This window comes from Equus caballus, chromosome 1, assembly GCF_041296265.1.
Source record: "Equus caballus isolate H_3958 breed thoroughbred chromosome 1, TB-T2T, whole genome shotgun sequence".
NCBI lineage: Eukaryota > Metazoa > Chordata > Mammalia > Perissodactyla > Equidae > Equus > Equus caballus.
The window spans coordinates 45,317,383-45,342,226 of record NC_091684.1 but is presented as its reverse complement, the minus strand read 5'-3'; the positions used below and the strand labels follow the sequence as shown (position 1 = coordinate 45,342,226).

The 24,844-nt window shown below is 34.7% G+C and overlaps 1 protein-coding gene across 3 annotated transcripts in view; it reads left to right on the top strand.

Moving 5' to 3' along the window:
• The window catches only part of PCDH15 (protocadherin related 15), a 952,630-nt gene that overhangs the window by 662,636 nt on the left and 265,150 nt on the right, over positions 1–24,844 (top strand). For all 3 annotated transcript variants that reach the window (XM_070262649.1, XM_070262641.1, XM_070262642.1), the window contains 3 exons: positions 522–656; positions 2,169–2,318; positions 14,485–14,678. In XM_070262649.1, coding sequence (XP_070118750.1) covers positions 522–656; positions 2,169–2,318; positions 14,485–14,678 — 479 coding nt within the window. The remainder of the gene's footprint in view (positions 1–521; positions 657–2,168; positions 2,319–14,484; positions 14,679–24,844) is intronic.

The following is a 24,844-nucleotide window of genomic DNA, read 5'->3' as shown; positions in this document are numbered from 1 at the left end:
TAGGTAACGAATTATACATAACTAATTTTATTTCTATTTTACATTAAATGTGAGAATAGGATAATAATATACATACGTGCAGTTTATTACTGCAAATGAAGTAATTGTAAAATCCTACAGCTAAAATCTAAAATTGTGGGCTTCAATTTCCTTTTCTTGCATTTACTTTTTATATCTTGAGCCCAGTGAGGTTCTGGAAAATATTTATATTAAATAATCAATAAGAATATAGTCAATTAAATTGTCTTCTATCCTATCCTTCTTCCTACTCTTTTTCCTTTTATTAAGATTAATTATACTAGTACTTATTTCAGTATTTTGTTTCCCACAGAATGAGTCATTGTCTTTGAATAGTTTAGCTCAATTATCAGTAAATATCTAGTTAAATCTCTTTTTTTTAGATATTCTTAATACCATTATGTATATTTTGTAATAAATTTGAAAAATTAATGTCCAGGTAATGGACTAATAGCTGCGTTATTTATTCAAGATTTTAAATAATGGCATTCTTTTTTTCGAAGACGAAAGACCCAGAGCTTCACCTGTTTCTAAATGATTACACTTCAGTCTTCACCGTCACACAGACTGGTGTCACTCGCTACCTCACCTTACTTCAGCCCGTGGACAGGGAAGATCAGCAAACTTACACCTTTTTGGTAAAGAGATTTCATATATATATATATATATGTATATGTGTATGTAACAAGGAGATGTCTGTTTAAAATTGAAGAGATCAATGATGTGAGAGAAAAAAATGCAATATTTTCAGATAATATCATAGAGAATACCAGTAATAAAATGTTTCTCACGTGTATTTCTCCCGTTTCTGTTCTTAAGTTTGTATAGCTGTTACCATTCTTTCTGACAGAAGAAAAATAACTTTTGAGATGGAAACAAGAAACCAGGAATTTCATGTTTCACCATGCACTCATGATTGATTTCAATTAAGATATTATAAACTAGAAGCTGCAAAGTCAAGAGTTATTTCCTAACCTTTATTTTATTTATTGATTTTTATTTCATTTTTAATTTTGTCCTAGGGTTAGGCCAGCGGTTCTTAAATGGAGATGATCCCCATCCCACCCCCCACACTCATTCTGTCCTTCCCCTGGAGACATGTGGCACTGTCTGGAGACGTTTTGGGTTGCCACTACTATGAGAGGGTGCTATTGGCATGTGGTGGGTAGACACCAAGGATGCTTCTGAACATCCTATAATACCAGGACAGCCTCCCACAAGAAAGAATTAGCTGGCTCAAAATGTCAATAGTATGGAGATGGAGAAAGCTTAGCTTAGATTAATCAAGAAAAAAGAAAGAAGACTATTAAAGCTGTGATTGTAAATAGTAATTATGAGATATATATATATGCATTACTAGAGGTTTGAGAGGTGAATATAGATAAAAAGGAAGTTCTATCTATTATCCAAATTCCTGAACTAGATTTTATTCAGGTATAAGAGAAAAATGAGCTGATGGAAAAGTACGGGTGATGGGACTAATATAGGAGTTCTTTCTGGAGAAACTTACACAGCAGAACTAGAGCTTCCAGAAAACCTAAAGTGATAAAACTTGGATACCGAGTGGATTTCGGAAGTCATTCAAAAAAAGAGTAGTAATGTTGTAGGACTGATTTTGTCAGACCTTCTTAAAATGTTAACCATGTAATTAAAACATCACTATTAACTAACGCCAGTGAGTCCTTTAAAAATTGCCATCTTGTGAATTGCTAGAAAAAGATATTAGATATCTAGGTCACCTTTCTTGACTGATATAAGCACGTGGCTATAAAAGCAGCTATTGTATTGTATACAAAATATGCAAAAGTGGAAAATATTTTTTAGTAATTTTTTAAAGGTTAAATAGTGGTCAACTCCTAAGAATCACTTCAAGCCTCTAAGATATTTTGCATACCTGCTTATTTAAAATGTGCTTGGAATTGAAGACATTAAAAATAAAACAGAATCCTCCATAATTGCCTCTTAGCACATTCAAACACTTTGATTATATGTACTATTCCAGTTTTATCACTTCCTTTTATCAACAAACATTTTAGCACTCTTTTTAAACTGTCAATTACTTATAAGAACCTTCTTAAATTGTAAGGATGAATTCTGTACTGCTTATGTTTGCATGACTCTCTACTAAATGTATTTTTCTACCTCCAAAGATAACAGCATTTGATGGTGTGCAAGAAAGCGAGCCAGTTATTGTCAATATTCGGGTGATGGATGCAAATGATAACACTCCAACGTTCCCTGAAATATCTTATGATGTCTATGTTTATACAGACATGAGCCCCGGGGACAGTGTCATACAGGTAAATACCCATATAATCTGAGGATATATTCAAAGCAATTATTTCCATGGGCATTAACAACTGCATTAAGAAATTGGTTAAGAAATTGCTCAGGAAATGAAAATGAATTTCAGATTTATTGAATGGCATAATTTAGCTTAAACAGCTTTAAATTTATGTTTACTTTCCAAATAAAAGTATATTTATATACACTTTAAAGTAGAATTAACTAGTTATTAGATATAAACACAGCTCTTTGACCTATTTATACTTGACTTTTAAAAATGTAACATAAGGAATATATTTAATATACTGAAATTTCAAGTATTAGACATGTAGTTTAAAATTTCAAATTATTTTGAACTATTGTAGAAATGCGTTAAATTTCTTTTGGTGATGAATCAAAGGACTGCATTAATAAATTGGCAGATAATACCATTAGACATCGGTTGCCTAGATGTAAAATGGAATCATCACAACAGGGAAAATTAAGATTAGATAGTAGATGGTATCTTTGAAAGCACAGAAATCTGGCAAAATCTTCATCTTTGATTAGTATTATTTTTACCATTAACTGTACTTATTGCATTTAAATAAATTGTAAATTATCTCAAAATCTTTTTTGGTATTCTGCATATAAATCATAAACAAGTAATATTCTTTCTTGAGGATTTTCGTCTAAAGTGTAGTTGACTCTGGTATTTTCTAAACTGACTGCACATTTAAATCATCTAGGGAGCTGTTTAGAAATAAGATGACCAGGATTCACTTCAGCCTTCCTGGATCTGAAGCTCTATGAGCAATACTTAGGTAATCGATATCAAAAACCCAAACCCCAACCGTTTCAGTTGCCCAGCCATGTAAAGATTACTGATCTAGATTTTCCTCTAAATCTGAGAGTTAGAGGTAATACATTTAAGATACTCTCAGGCCAAGAAGGCCATGATTTTCTCTACTTTGTAGAGTATTTGAATGCCTCCAAATTGTTACTAAATTTCATATATTATATATTATATAACAATATGTTGTATATGATATATACTAATAGATAATAGTATATAATAGTATCATATGTAATAAATATTAATAAATAAATGTATGTATCTCTATATTTTACTATCAGATAAATAGTTCAGAATATTAAAACAGCAGTCCAAACGCCTCAACAACATACTCACATCTTCGCATCATGCTTCTTGTTTTCCTCTCCAGCTCCATGTTGGGCCCTCTATTCCTATACATATGCTTCAGTCCTATTGAACTACTTCCAGTTACCTGAATGTGCCTTACTCTTTCTCATTTTCTCTAATTATCTCCTCTAATTTGATCTCTTTGTCTTCTGTTTATGGCTTGATTACTTTCTTTTATCCTTTAGATTCTTTTCCTTCTAAGAAAGCGTTCTTTAGTAGTTTTCAGGTGGTAGTTCCTAGTAATTCTTCCTTAATAGTTTCTGTTCTTGCAACCCACCAGTAAACACAGGAGTTTGTAGCCAAGATACTGTGATACAGTGGTGTGTCCTTCTCAGTGTGAGCTGTTTGGGAAGAAACTTTAATAATGCCTCAGGGCTTTTGTATGCTATTTTCTGTTCACCAAGAACACTCTTCTTATCCCAGATTTTACAAGGTTGACTCACTTTCATCATATAAGACCCAGCTCAAAATGTCACTTCCTCAGAGAAAACATGGCTAACAGCTTTGACACTAGTCAGTAGCCTCCACTCACACTTTCTTTCTCTGTAACTCACCCTTTCCTCCTCACTGTCATAGCCACTAGGACCATCTGAAGTTATCTTATCTTCTTCTTACCACTACCCCAAATGGAAAACTCTAAGAGATCAGCGACTGTCTTGTTTGCCACTGTAATGCCAGCACATGCCAGATATACCAACCACGCAGTAAATATTTATTGAGAGGATGAATTATTACCAACTGTGCATGATATAATTGTTACTATAAATTGGAAATAATTCAGTACTATCCCTGTTTTATTTTACTTATGGATTAAAATATGCTTTCTTGAGTGATATAGAAAGGGGTGAGATCATAGCCTGGGCACTGGAATGCACCTCAAAGTGCATCTCATGTGTGAGCATCCTCTGCTGTGTAGGTGGTAGTGGGGGAAAATGTTTCAAACAGCCAACATACATTGTATTCATATCTTGGTTATGGCACTTGTCATATTGATGAAATGCACCTTTTTACCCATTTGTCTTGAGAGAAGAATTGTAATTAGTTTATTTCTGTACCCGTAGCATCTGTAATCATAGTAGTAGATGCTTCATAAATGTTGATTTGAGGATGAAAGGAAAACACGCAGACAAGTTGATATGAATGAATAGGAAGGTAGAAACATAACGGCCTTTATTTCTAGTCAGTTCATGAACCTGGAGAGCTATTTATCTTTACCAAGGCACTCTTTCATAAAGAGTAAAATTATAGTTTGTACAGATAAAGGAATGACAATTATTGTCATGATCTTATTTAATTAGACCTGATTCCCATCTCTATAATAACATAATTGGAAATAAAAGTAAGTTTATACAGGAAAATAGCCAGCAGGGAACTGGAAAGTGTAACTAAGAAAACGATAGCAATTATGTGGTGGAATCGTATCTCAAAAAACATTTGCCTTAGGGGATCAAGAGCTTATTTCTGGCATTTGCAGTCTACAAAAGTTAATTTCCCTTATGTATCTCTTTATAAAACAGATCTTGACTTGCCTTTAAAGATTCATATTTTATATATTTCCCTGAACTATGAGGATTATGAAGATAGATTGTTGTTTGTGTTTATATGCCTTTTGTTTTTTAAATTATTTACATACCAAGAAATAAAGCTTTATAATTAGTATTTTTGATGTTATTCCTGGTATGTGGTAAAAGAGTGGTATAGCTGTAAAACATCTTCCGAGGGCCTAAAAATCAAAGGAAATAGATTTCCCATTGAGAGAAAAATTTTAAAACAAAGCAAATGATTGAGAACTGTGATCTTCAACTGGATTTTAAGGGTCACAAAATAGGTTCTTATGCTCCACCCACCCTTAAGACCTCATCAACTCTGCCTTTCCCCATTATCCCAACAGAAAATCAGTTAGTTTATTTTTGGTTAGTAATCTGATGTCAAAAAGAGTGACAGTATTAGAAACAAAGGTGACGATGAGAACTCTCCAGCAAGGACAGCCTTGGATAACTGATTTTAAGTATCATAATGAGATCATTTTTTATCTATCATTTTCAGTGTGGTTTGAGACTATCTTGACTCAATCTAAGTACGTACTTAATTATTTGAGCCCAGTATCTTTTTGTTACGAGGTAGCTATCCTTGCCTATGAGAAGTGCATAGGTTGGTCATAACGATGTGAGTCACTAGGTCCGGCTTAAAAGTTCTCAGTTATAAATTGGTCTTCTGACTTTATCTACATCTCTTATGCTTGATTATTATGAAAAGGATGAGAGTGATTTGATGTACATGGTTCATGAACCACCCTAAAACGAGCACTGCGTAGAACAGCATCTGCGTCTTTCATAACTAGAAATGAAGTGTAATCAGATACTTAGCACATTTTGGGTTTAGGGAGAAATTACTGGCATGAGTGACAATGATTTTTTTTCAGTATATGCAGCATATTTTGTGCTGCATGAGAGACCTTTTTGTAGGCCATCAATGAAATCTTACAGGTTTACACTAATGGATATCATACTCTATTGTCTTAAGGTCTTATTTCACACATTGCTAGTTTTCTTGAAACACCAATTGCTCTATATTAAAGATATAGATTTTGATACACAGTTTAATATTTTGAAGATGTAGATTTTAATATCAGTAGTTAACTATCCAGTCTGTACTCCATAGATGCTATTCCTAAACTTTTACAATTGTCTTAAATCAATGATTCTTAATCCTAATTGAATATCAGAGTTCCACTTGAGGAACTTTTAAAAGGATCGATGCATGGACTCCACCCTGAGATGTTTCATGTAAATGATCTGGCCATTCATAGTAGAGTCACTTGGAGAGATTTTATTTAATAGAACAAAGCAGCTCTAATATGCAGCCAATTTTGAGAAGAACTGCCTTAAACTGCGACAATATTTTTATACCTCTGAAGATTGGAATTCTGAATTCATGAAGATGGCGTCCCATATGGAGCTGAGTGCTTTGGGTGTCACCCCATCTCTTTCCATTTTTCTCATTCTTCAATCTTCTTACTTTCTTCTGTGATGCTTCTTATGCTTTAAAGTTCACTCTTACCCTCACTTTCACCTGTGCTCCACTAATTATTCCATTTCTTTCCAGTTTCTTTCACTACAATAATCTCTTCCTCTCTACTGGTTCTTTCCCATTGGCCTATAAACATTCTTAAATCTCCCCACACCCTGCCCTAAACACTTCCCCTACATGAACCTTTATGTTGCTATCCCACTCTGGTATATTCAGGCACTTGGATTGGTTGATAAGTTTAGAGAATTTATTAATTTATTGTTATTATTTATAATTATATATCATTTCATTAATTTTATTAAAATAAATAGTTGTATAATCTGACTTTCCCTCACATCATACCACTAAAATCATGTAAAATCATAAATCTGAGTCTGTCTCTTATTGTCAAATGCAGAAGCATTTCCCAGTCCTTAATCTATGTAAAACTCTCAATTTTACCCTTTCATGGAAAACTTGCCTGGTTCTCATCCTACCTCTCTGGTGACTGAGGGACTTTGTTGCTGCCTCCTTGTTAAGTTCTCACTGTTTGGTTCTCTTCTGTTTCATCTTTTACCAAGTTTTCAAGCATCACCTCTATGTATCCTTGAGTCTCCCAAAGTTACACGCCCTGTGATGACCTGAGCATTAGGCTGACATTCCAGGTATCTGTTGCACATGGCAATGTAAATTTTTGACAGGCACTTCAAACTGGACATCTTCCAAGATAAATGAGCTAATTATTTATCTTCCTTTTAATACAGAAGCACACACACACAGCCTCAAACACATATATCCTGTCCTTTATGGAGGCCTTATATTGTGAAGGGCCCAATTAATCTTAGATTACACAGGCTTCAGGCTAGCAACCTCAGAATCATGTTTCTTTTCTCCCTCCTTCACCATGCATCTAGATGGTCATCCAGTTTCTGAAATTGCCATTTCAGACTGTATCTGTCTGTCGTCATTTCCTTTTCCGTGCCTATGCACTGCCGTAAGTTAGACTACTACAGTAGACTCTGACAACCCTGTTTCTGCAGCTTCTCCACCACCTGCTACAAAATGACTATTCTGAAGCAAGATTCAGAACAGGTCCCCATTCTTCCGGAAAACCCACCCAAAGAAGAGTGCAGTCTCCGCACATGCAATCAAGAAGATTTATGCAATAGTTCAAATATTTTGTCATCTCCTGCTACATTTCTCCATGGAGGATCTCAACTCTGAGATCATATACAGGGGGTTTTTTTTGTTTAATTTTAGCATGGAATATCTTTCCTGTTCTATGCCTATTGACATCTCTCTCAAGTTTTAAGTTTTGGTCCACATTACACCTTTTTTCATTCTGTAGTACACAGTTCAAATGTTACTTTTTTAATAAAGGCTTTATTTTGCTAACAAGTCAGAATTCATTGTTCTTTCCACCAGACTCCCACAGATCCAGCTAGTAACCCTGTCTATCGTACATTTTACTCTGCCTTGCATTAAGGTCAGCTTTTATGTCTGTCTAGCCTACTAAACTATAAATTCCTTTAGGACAGAAACTCTTAACAATCTCTAACCACCAGTGGTCAGCATAATAACTTCCACACAGTATGGAGTCACCAAATATCCATTGAATTTATTCCCTCCATTAATGTGCTCGCAATCCGTTTTAAAAAGTCTCATTCTAGAAATGTGTTGTTTGGCTTAAGAATTCTCTCTGTTATACATAGAGAGTTATCTCCCACAGCCACTTCTCAAAATGCTTTGTAACTTCACAGCTTCAGCCGCCTACCCCTTTAACGCTCTTGCTATGGAAAAATACCTTACACTGGAAACGTTCCTGATACATTTCTCTTAGTTGTGTCTGTCAAAGTTCATTGAATCTTACAGCTAGGAATTACTTTGAAAATATTTCTTTTTCACTGCTTAATTTTATAAAGAATTTGAGTTAATACGTTGATAAATAATTTGTCCAAATTCATGAAGTTTACAAGTGGCAGAGTTGACGTTGAATCCATTTAAAGACGATAGAATCTAGAGCCAGACCAGCAAGTTTTGCCCCCTTCTGCCACTGTGTACCTTCATGTGACTTTGGACAAATAGTTTAGCCTTCTATGCTTCAATTTTCTAATCTTTAAAATGGTGATGATAGTACCAGCTTCACAAGGGTGTCATGAGTATTAAATTGGTTATATGAACTACTACCACATGTGCACTTTGCAAATGATAGTCTTGTATAAATGTTATCTAGTTATTATTATGATTATTGAACCAGTCTCATGAGTTATATAAAAGATTTATGATTATTAATACCCTTTACTGCCTTATCTGAGTATATCTCTCTGTGTTATGTGCGTTATTTAGTACTCTGTGGTAGATGCACAAACATTACATATAAAATTATATATTAAAAGTTCTTAAAATAATTTCCAATATTATGACTAAAATTAGGATAAGCCTGTACAGTATTTTAATACCTTTTGACAATTTATTTTACATCAATTAATGATATTGCTCTCTGTGGTGTGTTTGTGATATCATAATTAAAGTTTGATGGTTATATTTATTTAAGGTCTTGGTGAGATTTAGTATTTCAGCAAATACCAGATAAAGATTTGCTGAGCAAAGCTTACAAAAATGTAAATTTTTACATTTGTACATAATTTTGTTTTTGATATTTGAAACAATTTAATTTTGCTAAAGACCACACTACAATTTCTTACCTAAACATTTGCTTTAGAATCAAAACATATAACCAAAATTATTATTCTTAATTTATATAGGGTACCCAATCATCTTGCAGACATTAAGTGAATTTGAAGTTTTGTTACATCATCTATATTTTGTTCAAACGGATGATATTCCTCAGCTAAGAAAATAACAACACCCTCCATTTAGTTATTCAAGCTGGACACCAGAGAGTTATTCTTGCCACATTCTCATTTACTCCCGCTTCCCAATCTGTTACCAAGTCTTACTAATTTCTCCTCATATACTTATTGAATACATCTACTTGATTTTCTTCCCACTGCCACCATCCTAGTAAGAGCCACCATCAGCTGTTACTTAGACAACTGCAATACCCTTCTTTAGATTTTATTCTCTCCTCTCTCTATCTTCTCATTCAGCAGACAAAGGGCTTTTTTAAATTTGAAATCAGATTAATAACTCCCATACTTAGAAAAAGGAACCCTCATACACTGTTGGTGGGAATGCAAACTGGTGCAGCTACTATGGAAAATAGTATGGAGTTTTCTCAAAAATTTAAAAATAGAACTGCCATATGACCCACCTATCCCACTACTGGGTATCTATCCAAAGAAATTGAAATCAGCAATTGAAAGAGACCCATGCACCCCTATGTTCATTGCAGCATTATTCACAATAGCCAAGACATGGAAGCAACCTAAGTGCCCATCGACTGATGATTGGATAAAGAAGATATGGTGTATATATACACAATGGAATACTACTCAGCCATAAAAAAGGATAAAATCATCCCATTCACAACAACAGAGTTGGACCTTGAGGGTATTATGTTAGGTGAAACAAGCCAGATAGAGAAAGACAATCTCTGTGTGACTCCACTCATATGTGGAAGTTAAACATGTAGACAAAGAGAACTTTACTCAAGTAGCTATATTTTTTCCTGTTTGCCAAGTTCGAATAGTTAACTTGAATAATAAAGAGATTAAAAAAGACTTTCTGAGAAATAAGTATTTTGAAAAGTGCTTAATTTTACAATAGACAATTACTTTGTTTAAAAGTCCAACTATTATTACAGGAAAAATATCTGCATGTTATTTATCTGTGTATATATATTTTTTATTACTTGTTACATACTTCTGCCACTTCTACATACTCTATCACTTTCATAACATGACTTTTGTCTACTATAATGAATAACCATATGTTGAATCAAAGATGGTTTGATGTATTAATGACCACGGGGCACCACATACCAGAATCTCAATGTACAATAATCCTAGAAGAAAAAATAGTCATAAAGCAAGCCAAGAAAAATAATTAATCATAAAATTCTTTTCCTATAATATTTAGGATTCTTTTGGTTGAAGCAACATATTTTCAAATTAAATTAGCTTTCTAAATTTATTGATTATTATTTTTTTTGGTGAAGAAGATTGGCCCTGAGCTAACATCCATTGCCAATCCTGCTCTTTTTTGCTAGAGGAAGATGGTCGCTGAGCTAACATCTGTGCCAATCTTCCTCTAGTTTGTGTGTGGAACAATGCCACGGCATGGCTTATGAGTCGTGTGCTGATCTGCACCCAGGATCCAAATCTGCGAACCCCAGGCCACCCAAGCTGAGCGTCTGAACTTGACCACTACACCACTGGGCCAGCCCCTAACCTAGCTTTTTTTAAAAAAGGTATATTTAGGGCTCATATATCAGGAAAAGTCAATGGTAAATTTGCTCAGGCATAACTGGAAACAGTGTTATCAATGATATTCTCTCCATATTTCCTGGTATTGTATCCTTCGCTCCTCAGTCTTAGGCAGACCCAATGCAGACAAGAAGATCAGCAAAAACATCAGATGTAAATTCACTAATCTAGACCCAGAGGAAATAAGAACTACTCTTTTCCTGTAGTTCTAGGAGTTACCCTGACTAAAGGAACTTAGATAACCTGCCAATTCTTGAACCAGTGTCCAGACCTGAACCTCACTCCCATAGCCGGAGCTAAGGCTCAGCGCCACGCAAACATGGGAGTGAAGGGGATAGATAGCTTCCCAAAGGAACAAAAAGGCCTCTTACTAGAAACAAGGGCCCAGGAATACACAGGAGGCACAAATGCCAAACAAGTAACACACTTATTCATCATCAATTTAGCCATAATTCATTTTCAGTGAAAACATATTTATATAAATATGCTATGTTCACACTTTTGTATTGTAGTTTAGGTCTGGTGATTATTTCTCATCAGCTATGACTTTTATTCTATCCCTGCTTCATTTTTGAGACTCCAATTTGAATTTTCTTGTTCAGTTTACGATCCAATATTCTTTACATTTGTTTTTTTGCATCAAACCATATTTGTCAATTTCTCAGACACAGGAAAGGGAGATTGAAGAGAGAAGTAAACTGCAGCCAGAATACAAAGGAAATACTATGGGCAAATCAGAATTTTTTTTTTTTGTGAGAGTGAGATGTGACTGATAAGGATGCCTGGAATATGTACATATCAGAACAGTGAGAGGAAGGAACTGTGGGAGGGTAAGATTAAGCTTCCTGAAAAGGACTGTAGCACATTACAGGAAAGAAAGGCAAACAATTTACTGTTTCTTACCATTTAAATATCATAACATTTAAGTAAAACAGAAATCATAGATTTTATTTTACTTTCATCTGATAACTTATACGGCACACTTTGGCTTCTCCATGTAAACTAAAGCCTTCTCTCCATTCTCTTTTTATTTAAGAGGTAGATTTCCCCTCTGAATTAGGATGGGGCTTCATATACCTCCGTCTCATAGACCACTGATCACAGAATCATTGAATTGTAATTGGATTAAATCCCCACCATAGTTTAGTTTCAGGGTCTTTCGAGGAAGATGTTACCATTTTCTTGGCATGCAGAGTCCCTGTCTCAGCTCCCTTTTCTTATCTCTGACCACCAATAATTGCTTCAAAGTATTTTTGTTTGCATGTGTGGTGATGCAATAATGTTGATTCTTAACCCACTATTTTATTATTGAGTACCAAAAGACTGAAAAATAGTATAAAGCTATTTAAGTAACCTGAATCTAGAATTCACTTTTGGCTTATTTGTTAAATTTCCTACTTGCTAATGGTTTCTGTGGAGCTGGTTGTGTTTCTCGAATATAGTCGCTTTTCTGTGATTGGCCGGCTCTGCAGTTTGGGGGGTATTTCTATGCCCTTCCCTTTGCAGTAATGTTTGGTATTTACAGCACCTCCCAGATGGGTGCTGTCTTCAATTTAATTATCCTCTGGCTTATCCTCCCTTCCAACATCATTTATGAAAATGTTAAATAAGACCAGCCATAATACCTGCATCCCTGAAGCACGCTCCCCAACACTTCTTAACTTGATGCATTGCCATTCATCATTAAATTCCTTTAGCCAATTTAAGTCCCAAGAAGAATGTTAATATTGAATCCAATTTGAGCTAAGTTTTAATTAAGATTTCGTGAGACATTGTGTTAAATGATTTACTAAAATCAAAATTGATATCTCCTCGGCTATCCCTATCCTCTCATTTTCTAATTTTATCCACACACAAAAGAAAATGAGTTTGTCTGTTTGGATAGTTCTCCATAAAAATACATCATTCATTTTGACTGTTTCTGCAAATAGTTTCCTTCTCCTTTGCCTTTAGGACTATGTCTGTCATTCTCATGTAAGTCCCAGAGTCATTTTATGAAATGCTTTCCCTTCTGGCAGCCACATCTGTCCACCCCAAATACCCAATCTCAGGCTTAGCTGAATTAATGTCACTTTCTCAAGTTTCCTTTTTTCCTCTCAATTATTTTTGTTGATGCTATTTCTACACATATTATCACTCTAAATGCAGTGGATAATAAAAATAGGACTAGAATATGAACAGTGTATCCCCTTAAGCATGATGGGATGTGTAAAGTACTTTGTTTATATTTCATCAGGATGGTAAACATGAGCCTTTGCATGGGCCATTAATTAACATGGCATTCCTGAAATTGAATTCGAGTTTCAAGGTAAATGTGCACACTCACGTTTTATCTAAGAAGGTACACCAGAATGTCCAGTAGCCACCCAAAGGAGGCTGTGAATAATAAAGAACTATTACTTTGTAGGAGTGAAACTCAGGGATCAGAAATACATAAGAAAATGTCAATAAAGGAGAAATATTTCCCTACAGTTTCATTTATTATAATCATGTAGTTTTCTTTATTCAAAAAGAAACTTTTAATTGTTTTCCTTTTTCGTGTAAACTGAGGTCACCTTTCTTTTCTCCATCTGTCATTTCTGGGATGACGGAAACAGAAAATTCTGTAAATGTTTATAAAATGGATATTATAGAATTTCCCAATAAAATCTATTTTTTGTTTGTTTTTTCCCACTTAAGTGAATTTATATATATCAGAAAGTCAAGGAGCCTTATTTAACGTATTTATTAAATCATTATTACCTTAATTTTACTTTATGAAATTAATAATGGTCATTCTCTTTTCACACATAATAAACCAGATATAGTCTTTAACTCTTGGGTACCAGGTGCTCCAAAATGATTATAAATTTGTGCAAATTAGCCTTATAGATGCTTGTGTGGTATTATTCCAGGGACTCTGAGTTGATTCCCTTTCCTTAAAAAATATTTCTTGGGCTCAATATTCTAATTTTTTCATTAGATATTCTACAATTGTAGATGCATTTGTTTGATTTTGAAAAGGTAATAATGTAGGCCTTATCAGTCCTTTATAAATCAGAGCAAACAAGATTATAAGAACCTTTCCTGAAGCCAAGTTTAAATAAAGAGGACTCGAGGACAAGAGCGTCTCTGGGAGACAGGAAGGAAAATATTATGAATGAAAAGAATGAGAGCGAAAGAAAAGATGGGCGCGTAAGAACGGAAAACACCTATTTCATTTTTTCAGGCCTCAGCCTCTAGTAAGATGTGTTTATATATCAAGAACAGCAGGTAACATAGAGAATAAAATTAAGTTTCCTATAGGAATATTAGGTTTGCTGTTAGGGCTTTCCTCTTTTTTTCTTTATTAAATTAAATAAAGATCGTCTTCAAGATCCCTCCATTTTTTTTTTATCACTCTCACAAGAAATAGAAAAACAATCCTTCTTGATGTGATTGCGTCAGTATCACAACGGAACACAGTAGCCTCAGTCCAAGAAAACATGAGGATAAATGCCAAGAGAACTTTCTTTACTTATTTTTTGTCTTTGAAAGTAAGCTCCTTTTGTTGGGGGAGAAATGACGCAATGGTGGGAAGTTGAGTCCCCAGAGGACTGATGTTGTGATTTTCAATTCCAGCTCACTGCAGTCGACGCAGACGAAGGGTCAAACGGGGAGATCACATACGAAATCCTGGTCGGGGCGCAGGGAGACTTCATCATCAATAAAACAACAGGGCTCATCACCATCGCTCCGGGGGTGGAACTGATAGTGGGGCGGACTTACGCCCTCACGGTCCAAGCAGCGGATAACGCTCCTCCTGCAGAGAGAAGGTAATTGATACCAGAACCAACGCGTCTTTTCGTCCCTCCCTTTAACCCCATGATTAAATTTAAGAAGCGCAGCAAGCATTCTTTTATTCTATAAACGTGTAAATTAGATCAGAAAATCCGAGAGACAGGATTCTCAGGAACTGCATATTCTTGTTTGTTTAAATTGTGGGAAAAGGACAATAAAGACAAGATTAAGCCACAAAATAATTAGGATTTCACAAATGTGAAAGATGCAGGTCTCTGTTCTAAGACTGAGGAATATCAGAGGCATGTATCCAATTTATTACTTAAAAGCAAGGTTGCTGATAGTGAGGGTCAGACGTGGCAGAAACAGGTAAGATCTCAGGGTTTTGAAGCCACCTCTCAGTGTCTGGGTAATTATTTAAATAGGTATATATATTCTGTCTCTAGATAAAAGTATATACATATATAAACATATATATACCGGTATACAAATATATATATATAATCTGTAGAATTTATTATAGAATTTATCATTTATCTATAGAATATATCTATATATTCTATATATATACACACATATCTATGTATTTACATATTCAAATATATAGACAGGAGACAGGTAGAGAGAGAGAGAATAAAAAGCAAGACTTCCTACTATTACAACTGCGTTTTTCTGGTCCCCCACCTGAGATATCCCTTTTATTAATTTCTTGCTTATTTTCAGTATGCGTTTCAAGTAAAGGTGAATGCATATTAATACATTCCTGCATCTTGCTGGAGTTTTTTTTCCCCCTCAAAACGTATCCTGGGGATATTTTTGCGTATGAATACTGGATAATTCCCTCAAAACCTTTTTCACAACTATATAATATTCTTCATATGTATGTAATACTGCTTAAGAAATCCACTATTCATGGACTTTTAAACTTCAGTTTCGGGGGGGCTCCGTCGCCAAGTGGTTAAGTTCACGGGCTCCACTGCAGCGGTCCAGGGTTTGGATCCTGGGCGCGGACATGGCACCGCTCATCAGGCTATGTTGAGGTGGCATCCCACATCCCGCAACTAGAAGGACCTGCAACTAAGATATACAACTGTGTACGGCGCACGGGGGGGCAGTGAGGAGGGGGGGTTTGTGGAGATAAAGCAGGGGAAAAAAAAAAGATTGGCAACAGTTGTTAGCCCAGGTGCCGATCTTTGGGGGAAAATAAAAACTTCAGTTTCTCTTTTACTGCCAATTAAGAAATAAATAACATTGAAAATGCATCAATTTGAATGTGTGCAAGTATATCAAAAGAGTAAATTCTCAAACTGAGACCAAATGGTATATGCAATTGTAAGTTTTAGAGATAACTGTCAAGTTGTATTCTATGGGGCTTTTAACAATTTTCAATTCCAACTGCCAAGTCTGAGAATGGCTAATTCTACACAATCTCCCTAGCTGTGTGTCATGTCAGGCATTTGGATTTTTGCCAATATGATAGGTAAAAAAATAGCATCTATTTTTTATCCATTTGCTAATGAGTGTTTCAGTATATTTCCTACATTTAAGAGCCAATTCTCTTACTTTTTCTGTAAATTGTGTGTTCATACTCTTTGTCCATCTCTCTATTGATGTGTTAAACCTAGATTAAAATTATTCTATGTTTTCTACTAGTGATTTTGTGGATTCATATTGTATATTTCATTTCATTATATTCATATTATATTATATTCATTATATTATATTCATATTATATCTTTGTCGCATTTGAGATTTATCCTACTGTACAGTAAGAGGTTATCCATGCAGCAGTATTTTTTTCAGACAACTATGCTATTTTCCCCACATAATATGTTGGATAGTTCATCTTTTTCTCAGTGATGTGAGATGTTACATTTATTATATCACACATTTTCTTAGGAATTTGAACGTTCGATTCTAGACTTTCTCCTCTAGTCCATTAGTTCTTGTATCTTTTCATGAGCTATTGTTACACAATTTTAATTGTTAAGGTTTTCAACTGTGCTTTATAATGTAGTAATGCTAACACCTCAATGCTGTTTTGCCCTAAAAAATTTCCTAGTTACTCCTTCTATTAATTTTTTCTTTTATTTATATAAACTAGTTCAGATTTGTTTAGTTATATTTTTATTAGGAACACATTAAATTTATAAATTAGTTACTTAGGGTTAAACTGCATATTTTGGATGTTGAATTTTTCTGTCAAATAACTTTCTGTCTCTTCATTTGTCCATGCTTTTTTTGCATCCTTTAGTAGCTTCTATTTTTTAAGTATCTTCTATATACAAGTCCTATACATTTCTTTGTTGGTCTATTTCTATATCCTTTTATTATTATTATAAATAGAATCCTTTTTCCTTATTCTTCTATCTAGTTGATGTTTCCACATATGAAAAGTATTAATCTCTTTATATTAATTTTAACCGAGGTTCTTATTTAATTCTCTTATGTTTTTGTAGTTTTCAGTTGATTCTCCTATATTATCCAGGAAACTATTTTACAAATAGTGATAATGTTATATCCTTATTTCCATTTTCTTTCCTTCTTTTAATTTTATTTGCTAGTCCGTCCAATGAAAATGGTTGCTTGTTTTTAATTCAAGTGGAAATGCCTCTCATGTTTTCCCATTATATTGGTTTATGGTTTTTTAAACAAAACTTATTATGTTTAAAAAATATCTATCTATTCTTGTTTGACTGACTTTTAAAAATAAAAATGATGGTTTATTCAGGTCAAATAAATATCCATCATCTATGAAGATAGTAATGACTTTTCTTCTTATGCTAATGGTATGATAATTAATCTTAATATAGTTCCTAAATAAATATATTTTGCATTCTTGATATGAATCCCACTAAGCCATGATGTTTTAATCTTGAAATAAACTGCCTGATTGTTTGTTATTTTGTTTAGTGGAAGTACTGTGTGCTTTTCTTTCTGAGAAATTTTTGTGAAAATTTTACATCATTGTTATACCTTATAAGATACAAAAAAATACAGAGAAACACAAAAAGAATTAACAAGTGTAACAGCAAGTATTATTGAGTTATAAACATCTCTAAAAACAATAAATAAATCCAAATTTGGTTCTCTGAAAAGAATCATAAAAACATAATTAAATGGATAAACCACCAGCTAACCTAATCAAAAAGGGAGAAAGGGCAACTTTACATAATAAATTCTAACAGGGAAATAATACAGAAGAAATTAAAAGGATCACAAGAAACAACTTTTATTTAACATATGCAAAAATTGAAAACAGTGAAATGGATAATTTTTCAAGAAGATATAATTTACCAAAATTGATCCCAAAGGTTAAGAAATCTTAAGAGATCGATTTTACAGAGGAAATAGAGAAAGTTCTCAAAGAGCTACTACCCAAAACTATACCAGGGTCAAGCAATTTCACAGGAGAACTATAACAAAACCAGTTTTTAAAATTTCCTTTTAGCCTCCCCCAGAGCAGAGAAAAGGCTGTGTCTCCCCTGCTGCACACCCACAGGGGGGATTTTTTTCTCCACACCTTTCTTATCATTAATCACGGAGATGTGGTAGGTGGACTCCTGTTTCCTCAGTGATGTTTCTAGACTATTCTTCCTCCTTCTCCTTAATATTCCCCCTTTGAATCTTATATCGTAACAGTGTACTATCCACTACCCATCTTTGTTACTGTCATCTACTGACACGTCCCTCCCCATCATCTCTTCTCTCTCACCTCTTCTCTCATGGTCGTTTACAGACCTTCAGGTCACTCTGGAAAAATTTAGTTCCTGCCTGTCTGGCATTCACTTCAATAGTACTTTTGTGAAAATTCTTGGTGGCTTCAATATCCAACATGTGGTTTAAGGTGTCTCTACTCTTGCAGTTGCTCTGGCCAAACACCCTTGGAGCCAGCCGCAATGTCTCCCTTATCTCAAACTCCAAATATAATCTTGAGCAACTCCTCTAAGCTCTACCCCAAAAACATATTTAGAAAACCAACAATTGCAATCACTCTTGTTAGTAACATCCCAGTCCAAGCTGTTGTTCTCTCTAGTCCAGAGCGTTCCTCTTCTAATTAGACTTCTGCCCATGCCCCCCTTCAGTCTCTTCTCCCTACAGTAGCCTGAGTGATTCTAATAACATAGAAAACAACTCTTTCTTTTTGCTCAAGATCTCCTGTGGTTTCACATCTGACTCCAAGTAAAAGGCAGAATCATTAAAAAGGCCAGCGGAGCCCAGCACAGTTTGCCAGCTGCCACCAGCCTCAGGACACTCCCTTGAGTCACCTCTTCATATTAATGTCATCTCCTGCTTAACTCTGCTTCTCTTAGTCCACTCCAGTCGTCACACTAGTCAGTCTCCTATCTGCCCCGAGGCTTGCAATTATCTTCAAACCTTTAAACTTGACTTTCGTCTCTCAGGCTGGATGGCTCCTTCCTCAGATTTCTCCATGGCCTCATTTCCTTCTAGTCATTGCCCAATCATCACCTTCTTTGGAAGGCTGCTCTGACGAACTGTTTACAATTGTAACAGCCTCTCAGTAATTTCATCCCCCTTTCCTGGCATTATTTTTATCCACTGCACTTATCACTAAGGACTACGCTCTTACGTATTTTCATTTAGGGTATGAAGTTTATCGTTTGCCTTGCCTCCTCCCCACAACAGTTTTAGCTCACAAGGGCAAGATTCATTGTACTTTGGTTGTTTCATGTCTCCAGAAGCTGGAACAATTTCTGGAACGGCCTAGGTTCTTAACAAACATCTTTTTTCGTTCATTTTTCTAGGTTCTTAACAAGCATCTTTTTTGTTTTTTAAATAAATGAATTGGAATACAAGATAGTGTGATGAAAAACTCAGTATCTTTAAGGAGACCCCAAAATGAGGAGGCAGATTTGAAATTGTTCTGCCTTCCCTCATACACCAATTCTGTCTAACTTTGTCACTAATAAGTCAAAAATTGGTGTCTGTGAAAGTAAATTTTCTGTTCAGTCCAACAAACCACTTATTTATTATGTAACTCTATTTACTATATTCTGGAAATACGGAGACAAACATAGTACTGTCAATTCTAGGCCGAAGAAAAAAATTACAGGAAAGATTGGAAAGTAAGACTATACATAAGTAAATTCAATTGAGCATGGTTAATTTAGGCTTGAGGTAAATTCTCGAGTTTCTGAGACATTGATGAGAGCACTTGTCATAATGAGCGAGTACTTAGATGGCCTCCTAAACAGGTGAGTTTAGGAGAATGAGAAGTTGACCAGATGAAAAAAGTACGTCACATTATTTGTACAGACTGAGAGGTCTGAAATCGCTTGGAGTTTATGGATAATTACGAGCCAGTCAGTGTGTGACTAGTGTGTAAACTGTGGTTCAAGGAGGCCGGGAGAGTTAAGGGCCACATCATGGAAAATTTAGTTTGTTTTGTTAAGAAGCGTGGGCTTCTCCAGTCAATGGATGAAATTCGTGGAAGGACTTTAAAGTTCTTTAAAGAAAGTCATGTGAGATGATTGGCATTTCTTGAAAATCACCCTGATGTTCTGTGGAAGACAGATGTGAGACAGACAAAATTGTAGAGAAATCAAGCAGAACATCACCAGTGGAAGAGTCCAGGGAAAATGTTGTTGATGGCTTGAACTGGGCACTTTAGGAAGAATAGAGAAAAGGAATTGTCAAAAAAAAAAGCAAAAGAGGGGCTGGCCTGGTGGCACAGTGGTTAAGTTCACGTGCTCCACTTCAGTGGCCTGGGGTTCGCCAGTTCAGATCCCAGGCATGGACCTATGCAGAGCTTGTCAAGCCATGCTGTGGCAGGCATCTCTCAAATAAAGTAGAGGAAGATGGGCATAGATGTTAGCTCAGGGCCAATCTTCCTCAGCAAAAGGAGGAGGATTGGTGGCAGATGTTAGCTCAGGGCTGATCTTCCTCAAAAAAAAAGAAAGAAAAGAAAAAGTAAAAGAATCTCCCAGGTCTTCCCTTTGTCTGAGTTAACTGTGTGTCGATGATGTCAAGATTGCACACATGGTTTGGGTAAAGGAGATGAGTTCCACTTTGGACGCATTTAGTTGTATGTGGCTATAGTTCATACATCCAAAAAGTAAATGGATGTATATAACTGAGTGTGAGAAGGCAGTTAAGGGCTGTTTCTTGTGAAGTAACACATAGAATACTTTTATATATTGAATAGTTACTGTATAAAAATATTTGAGTCAAAGTTTGAATGGATTTTCAATAATAGCTTCATCCTTTCTGGGTTATTCTAAAGAGAAGTTAAAGATGATTGATGCTATTTATTGATCATGCCCAAGGGCCAGACACAATGTAAGCTACTTTATATACATAATTTCTGGTCTTAACAACATTGTGATTTTTGCATAACTGTATTTATTTTTGCAGACTGGAAATCTGAGTCCAAAAGAGGGTAATTGACTTGGCTAACTCTCATCTTGCCTACACACCTACCCACCCAATAAAAAGTGGTAGAACCATAACTTGAACACAGGACAGTTGGATTCTAAAACTTTATCCTCTGCTCTGTACCATAACCATAACCTTTTGTAGTTATTGTTCTGGAGAAAAAAATACTATAATTGATTAATAGCAATACTAATGATGCTAATTATAAGAATAAAGGCACCTTTTGTTTTTAATCATTTTATCTTTTATTAAAGCTCTTTAATAGTCAACAATTTATTGTGTTACTTTTTTTATTTAGGGTATTTCCATGCTCAATAGATCTGATCTAATCTATAGTTGCTTATATATTATGATTGATGTGATTTAACCTCTTTATGGTTTAATGAATGAGATTTTATAATCCACTTCTTACTCTGTTCCTCTTTGCAAGTCAGGTCATTAATTTGCCTAGATAAGCTGTTGCCTGCAATAATCGGTACAATAATAGATTTTTACTTGAGTAAAATTGTATTCTATTCCAGGAAACAAAGTGCCATCTTCAGAATCCAAATGTACAGGTCTTTTCAGTGACACTAGGCATATGGTTGACCTAGCCTCATTGCTGTCTTTATAGGCAATGATTTGGGCACTAAAAGATCACCTTATAATGTTTGGTCAAACATCAGGTGGGACCTGCAGAGAATTAAATCCATGTACCTCCATTCTACCTGCTGGGATGAATGTCATATTCCCTGTAGGATAAAGAAATTTGCTATTTTCTGGAAGAAAATTAATCCTTCAAATTGACTTGATGAATGAACTAAAGAGTTGTGAGGCTTTGCTTTCAGTATTCCTTTGTTATTTCAAAATTATGACCATAAAAGTGTAGATTACACTATATTTTGCAAATTGACCCAACCAGCAACAGTGACATATAAACCTAATTAAATAGTGACATTAAAAATGGCAATTTTCTATCTTATTCTTTTAGATTGGCCTTTAATCCACAAATGTAAATAACATTGACTCTCAAAATAAGGGTGATATGAATTAACTATTTATGTATTTGTTATTCGAATTGAATAAACTAGCTAAAGTTTCAGAGCGTAAGAGGCGCAATAGTCTATAGTATTTTTGCTTTGGGTTATGTTTTAGTCTTTGATAAGCACAAGAGTACAGATAAAAACAAAAAGCCTAAAAAAGTAATAAGGTATTTTTAAATAGTATTTATTTATTGGTGTATCTAGGTCTCCTTATGCTTATTTAATTGAATTAAATTAAGTAAATATTTATTTAATCTTAATATGAATATAGTACTACTATTAGCTTTTATGGAGATACAGAGAATAAAAGGCAGTCCCTGCCCCCAAATATCTTTTAATAAAATTACAATAAAATTATGAATGCATGGCATGGCATACTTTTTTGATCCCAGTTGTTTTGGTGGAATCCAAAGCTGTTTCTAACACAGATTAAATCGTCCATTCTCAAATGAAATTATTTTTCCATTGTGAATAGATATTCTTTAAAATGCCTTCACGTAATATATTTAACATTAGTAAAAATTGATGGAGGTAATCACTTTAACAAAAAATATTGAGTTTCCACAATTCCTAGCCTCTTGGGGAAGAACTGAAAATTTAAGACAAGCTGAGATCTCTGCCCTCATGGCCCCATATGGAGGCACAGGTAAATCTGGAGATGCAATAGTAGATAATGACAAGTGCAGGTTAACTTGGGCGGGAATGATAATGGGCTATCCAAGCAAAGAAACAGAGAAATGACAAAGCCTGGTGTGTTGTGAGAACTACATATTACTTGGCACACCTGAGCATGTGGTTAACCAGCTTAATGATATCCTGCTTAACCAGTCCCCATTGTTGTCAAGATGAAGTTTTTAAATCAACAAGTATAGCACACGAGCCCCTGAATGATCTGGTCCTTGCTCACCTCTCTAGTCTGAACTCCTACCATTGCTGTATTTATACCCTTCTCTTTAGTGGTACAAAAGTTACAGTTTTCTTGTTTATTGTTGAATTTGCACAAGTGTTTCCCTTTGTCTGTAATGTCTATAGTTTTTATACCTAAGTACATCTTGCATTTTCAAACTCTCTCTCTCTAACTTCCCCTGAGAAGTTTCTCTGACTTCCTATGTTGGTTTTAAATCTAAAATCTCAGCTCCTGTAGACTCTTGTATATACTTCCAAAATAGTAAAAGAGAACCTGTGAACATTGTAAATATAGCTTTTCTAGCACAATATTGGTGGGAGACAAGAGAAAAAAGAAAGTAATTTCTCTGTTTTCCAGACTACTAGTGAAAGCAATACAAATACCTATAACCTTCATCTTAGAACTACAAGGTAGAAATGTAGAGTTACAAATAGACACCTTGTAGCGTATGTTGACACATTTAATAGAAAATTACAATACAGATTGTACAATTCTGTAAATGTCAGCTAGGTCATCTCATGACTACTGAGTACTATTGCCACATCCAAAAAATTTGACTTTTTACCTTTCTGTAGTTATATCATTTCCAAAATTAAAGTCCCTTAAGTCTATCTTCACAACTTCTTCCTTATTCATATTTTATTTTGTTCTTATAGGACAAAAATGCTATGGATGAATTTTCATTCATGGTTTAAATAATTAAAATTAATTGTGATATCATAGCCTGAGTCCAAGACATGAAATAATTTATGACTTCCTGAAAGAGAAAATCCTTCATTACAAACCGAGGATGTTTTATACTCACGCACAGAAACACACACCACAGATGACTAAAAAATCTCCAATTTACTTCCCAAATTTGTTCTTGTAGGATGTGGGGAGAAAGGGTAGGCCAACTTGGAATTCAGAAGCCTTGCCTTTTAGTTTATGTGCTGTTGCTAATTAACTTTGTAACATTGTTGATTCAGTCACTTAATCTCATTTTCTAATCCTCTTTTGTAAGATGAGAGAGTTAAATTAGATGGTTTTTAGAGTCTTTTAAAATCATAAGATTATCTGAGAAAATCAGCTCTCAGGCTCTATTTTGACCTTCATTACCAAATAAGAAAGAGAAAAGCTTTGTGATTTTCATTTTTAGAAATAGAGATTTATCTACATCATACTGGCTATACTACAAAAATAAAATTTGTATTATATATATGCTCAGTTTTATGCCTTTAAGACTAGCTATAAAATGGAAATATAAAATGTTCAAATAAAATATTATTTATCAAGTGACTGTCTGGTTTTATTATGTGCTTAACTGATGCCGTTGAATTACTGCTATTTATTATAGCATTAATGCTATCATTTTATTGTTAATACTATTGGTATTCAGTTTTAGGAAGGCTAACTCTGACACCATGCTGACATCAGGGATAAAAAGGAGATAGCATTTTAAAAGGCAATAGCCCTCAATAAGGTCGGTGCTTATTTAAATACATTACAGGGAATTGTCAGGATGTTGAAGATGAAAAATGCTAGACCTTGAAGTATGATCTTCCTCAAATAACTCTAAGATCCACGTCCAAGGGAGGGGGAAAACCATAATTAGCAATTCTAGCATTTGAAATACTGTGGAAAGGAGCAAGGACGGGTGAAGGAGACGGTGGTATTGGACCACATTTGTTCACTGTCTTCTGCCTTGGGGAATAAGGTTCTTTTTTTTTTTTTCTTGGAATTTTAAAGTTTTCTTCTCTGTGTGAGATACACAAGCTTCACCTGAGTTAGTTCCTACTGTAGCATTGTGGATGTAAACAGTTTAGTCCTCAAGTGGGAAAATGGTCAAAGCGAGAAGAATAAGGAAATACATAAAGTAAAAGTTTAGTGTAAACTA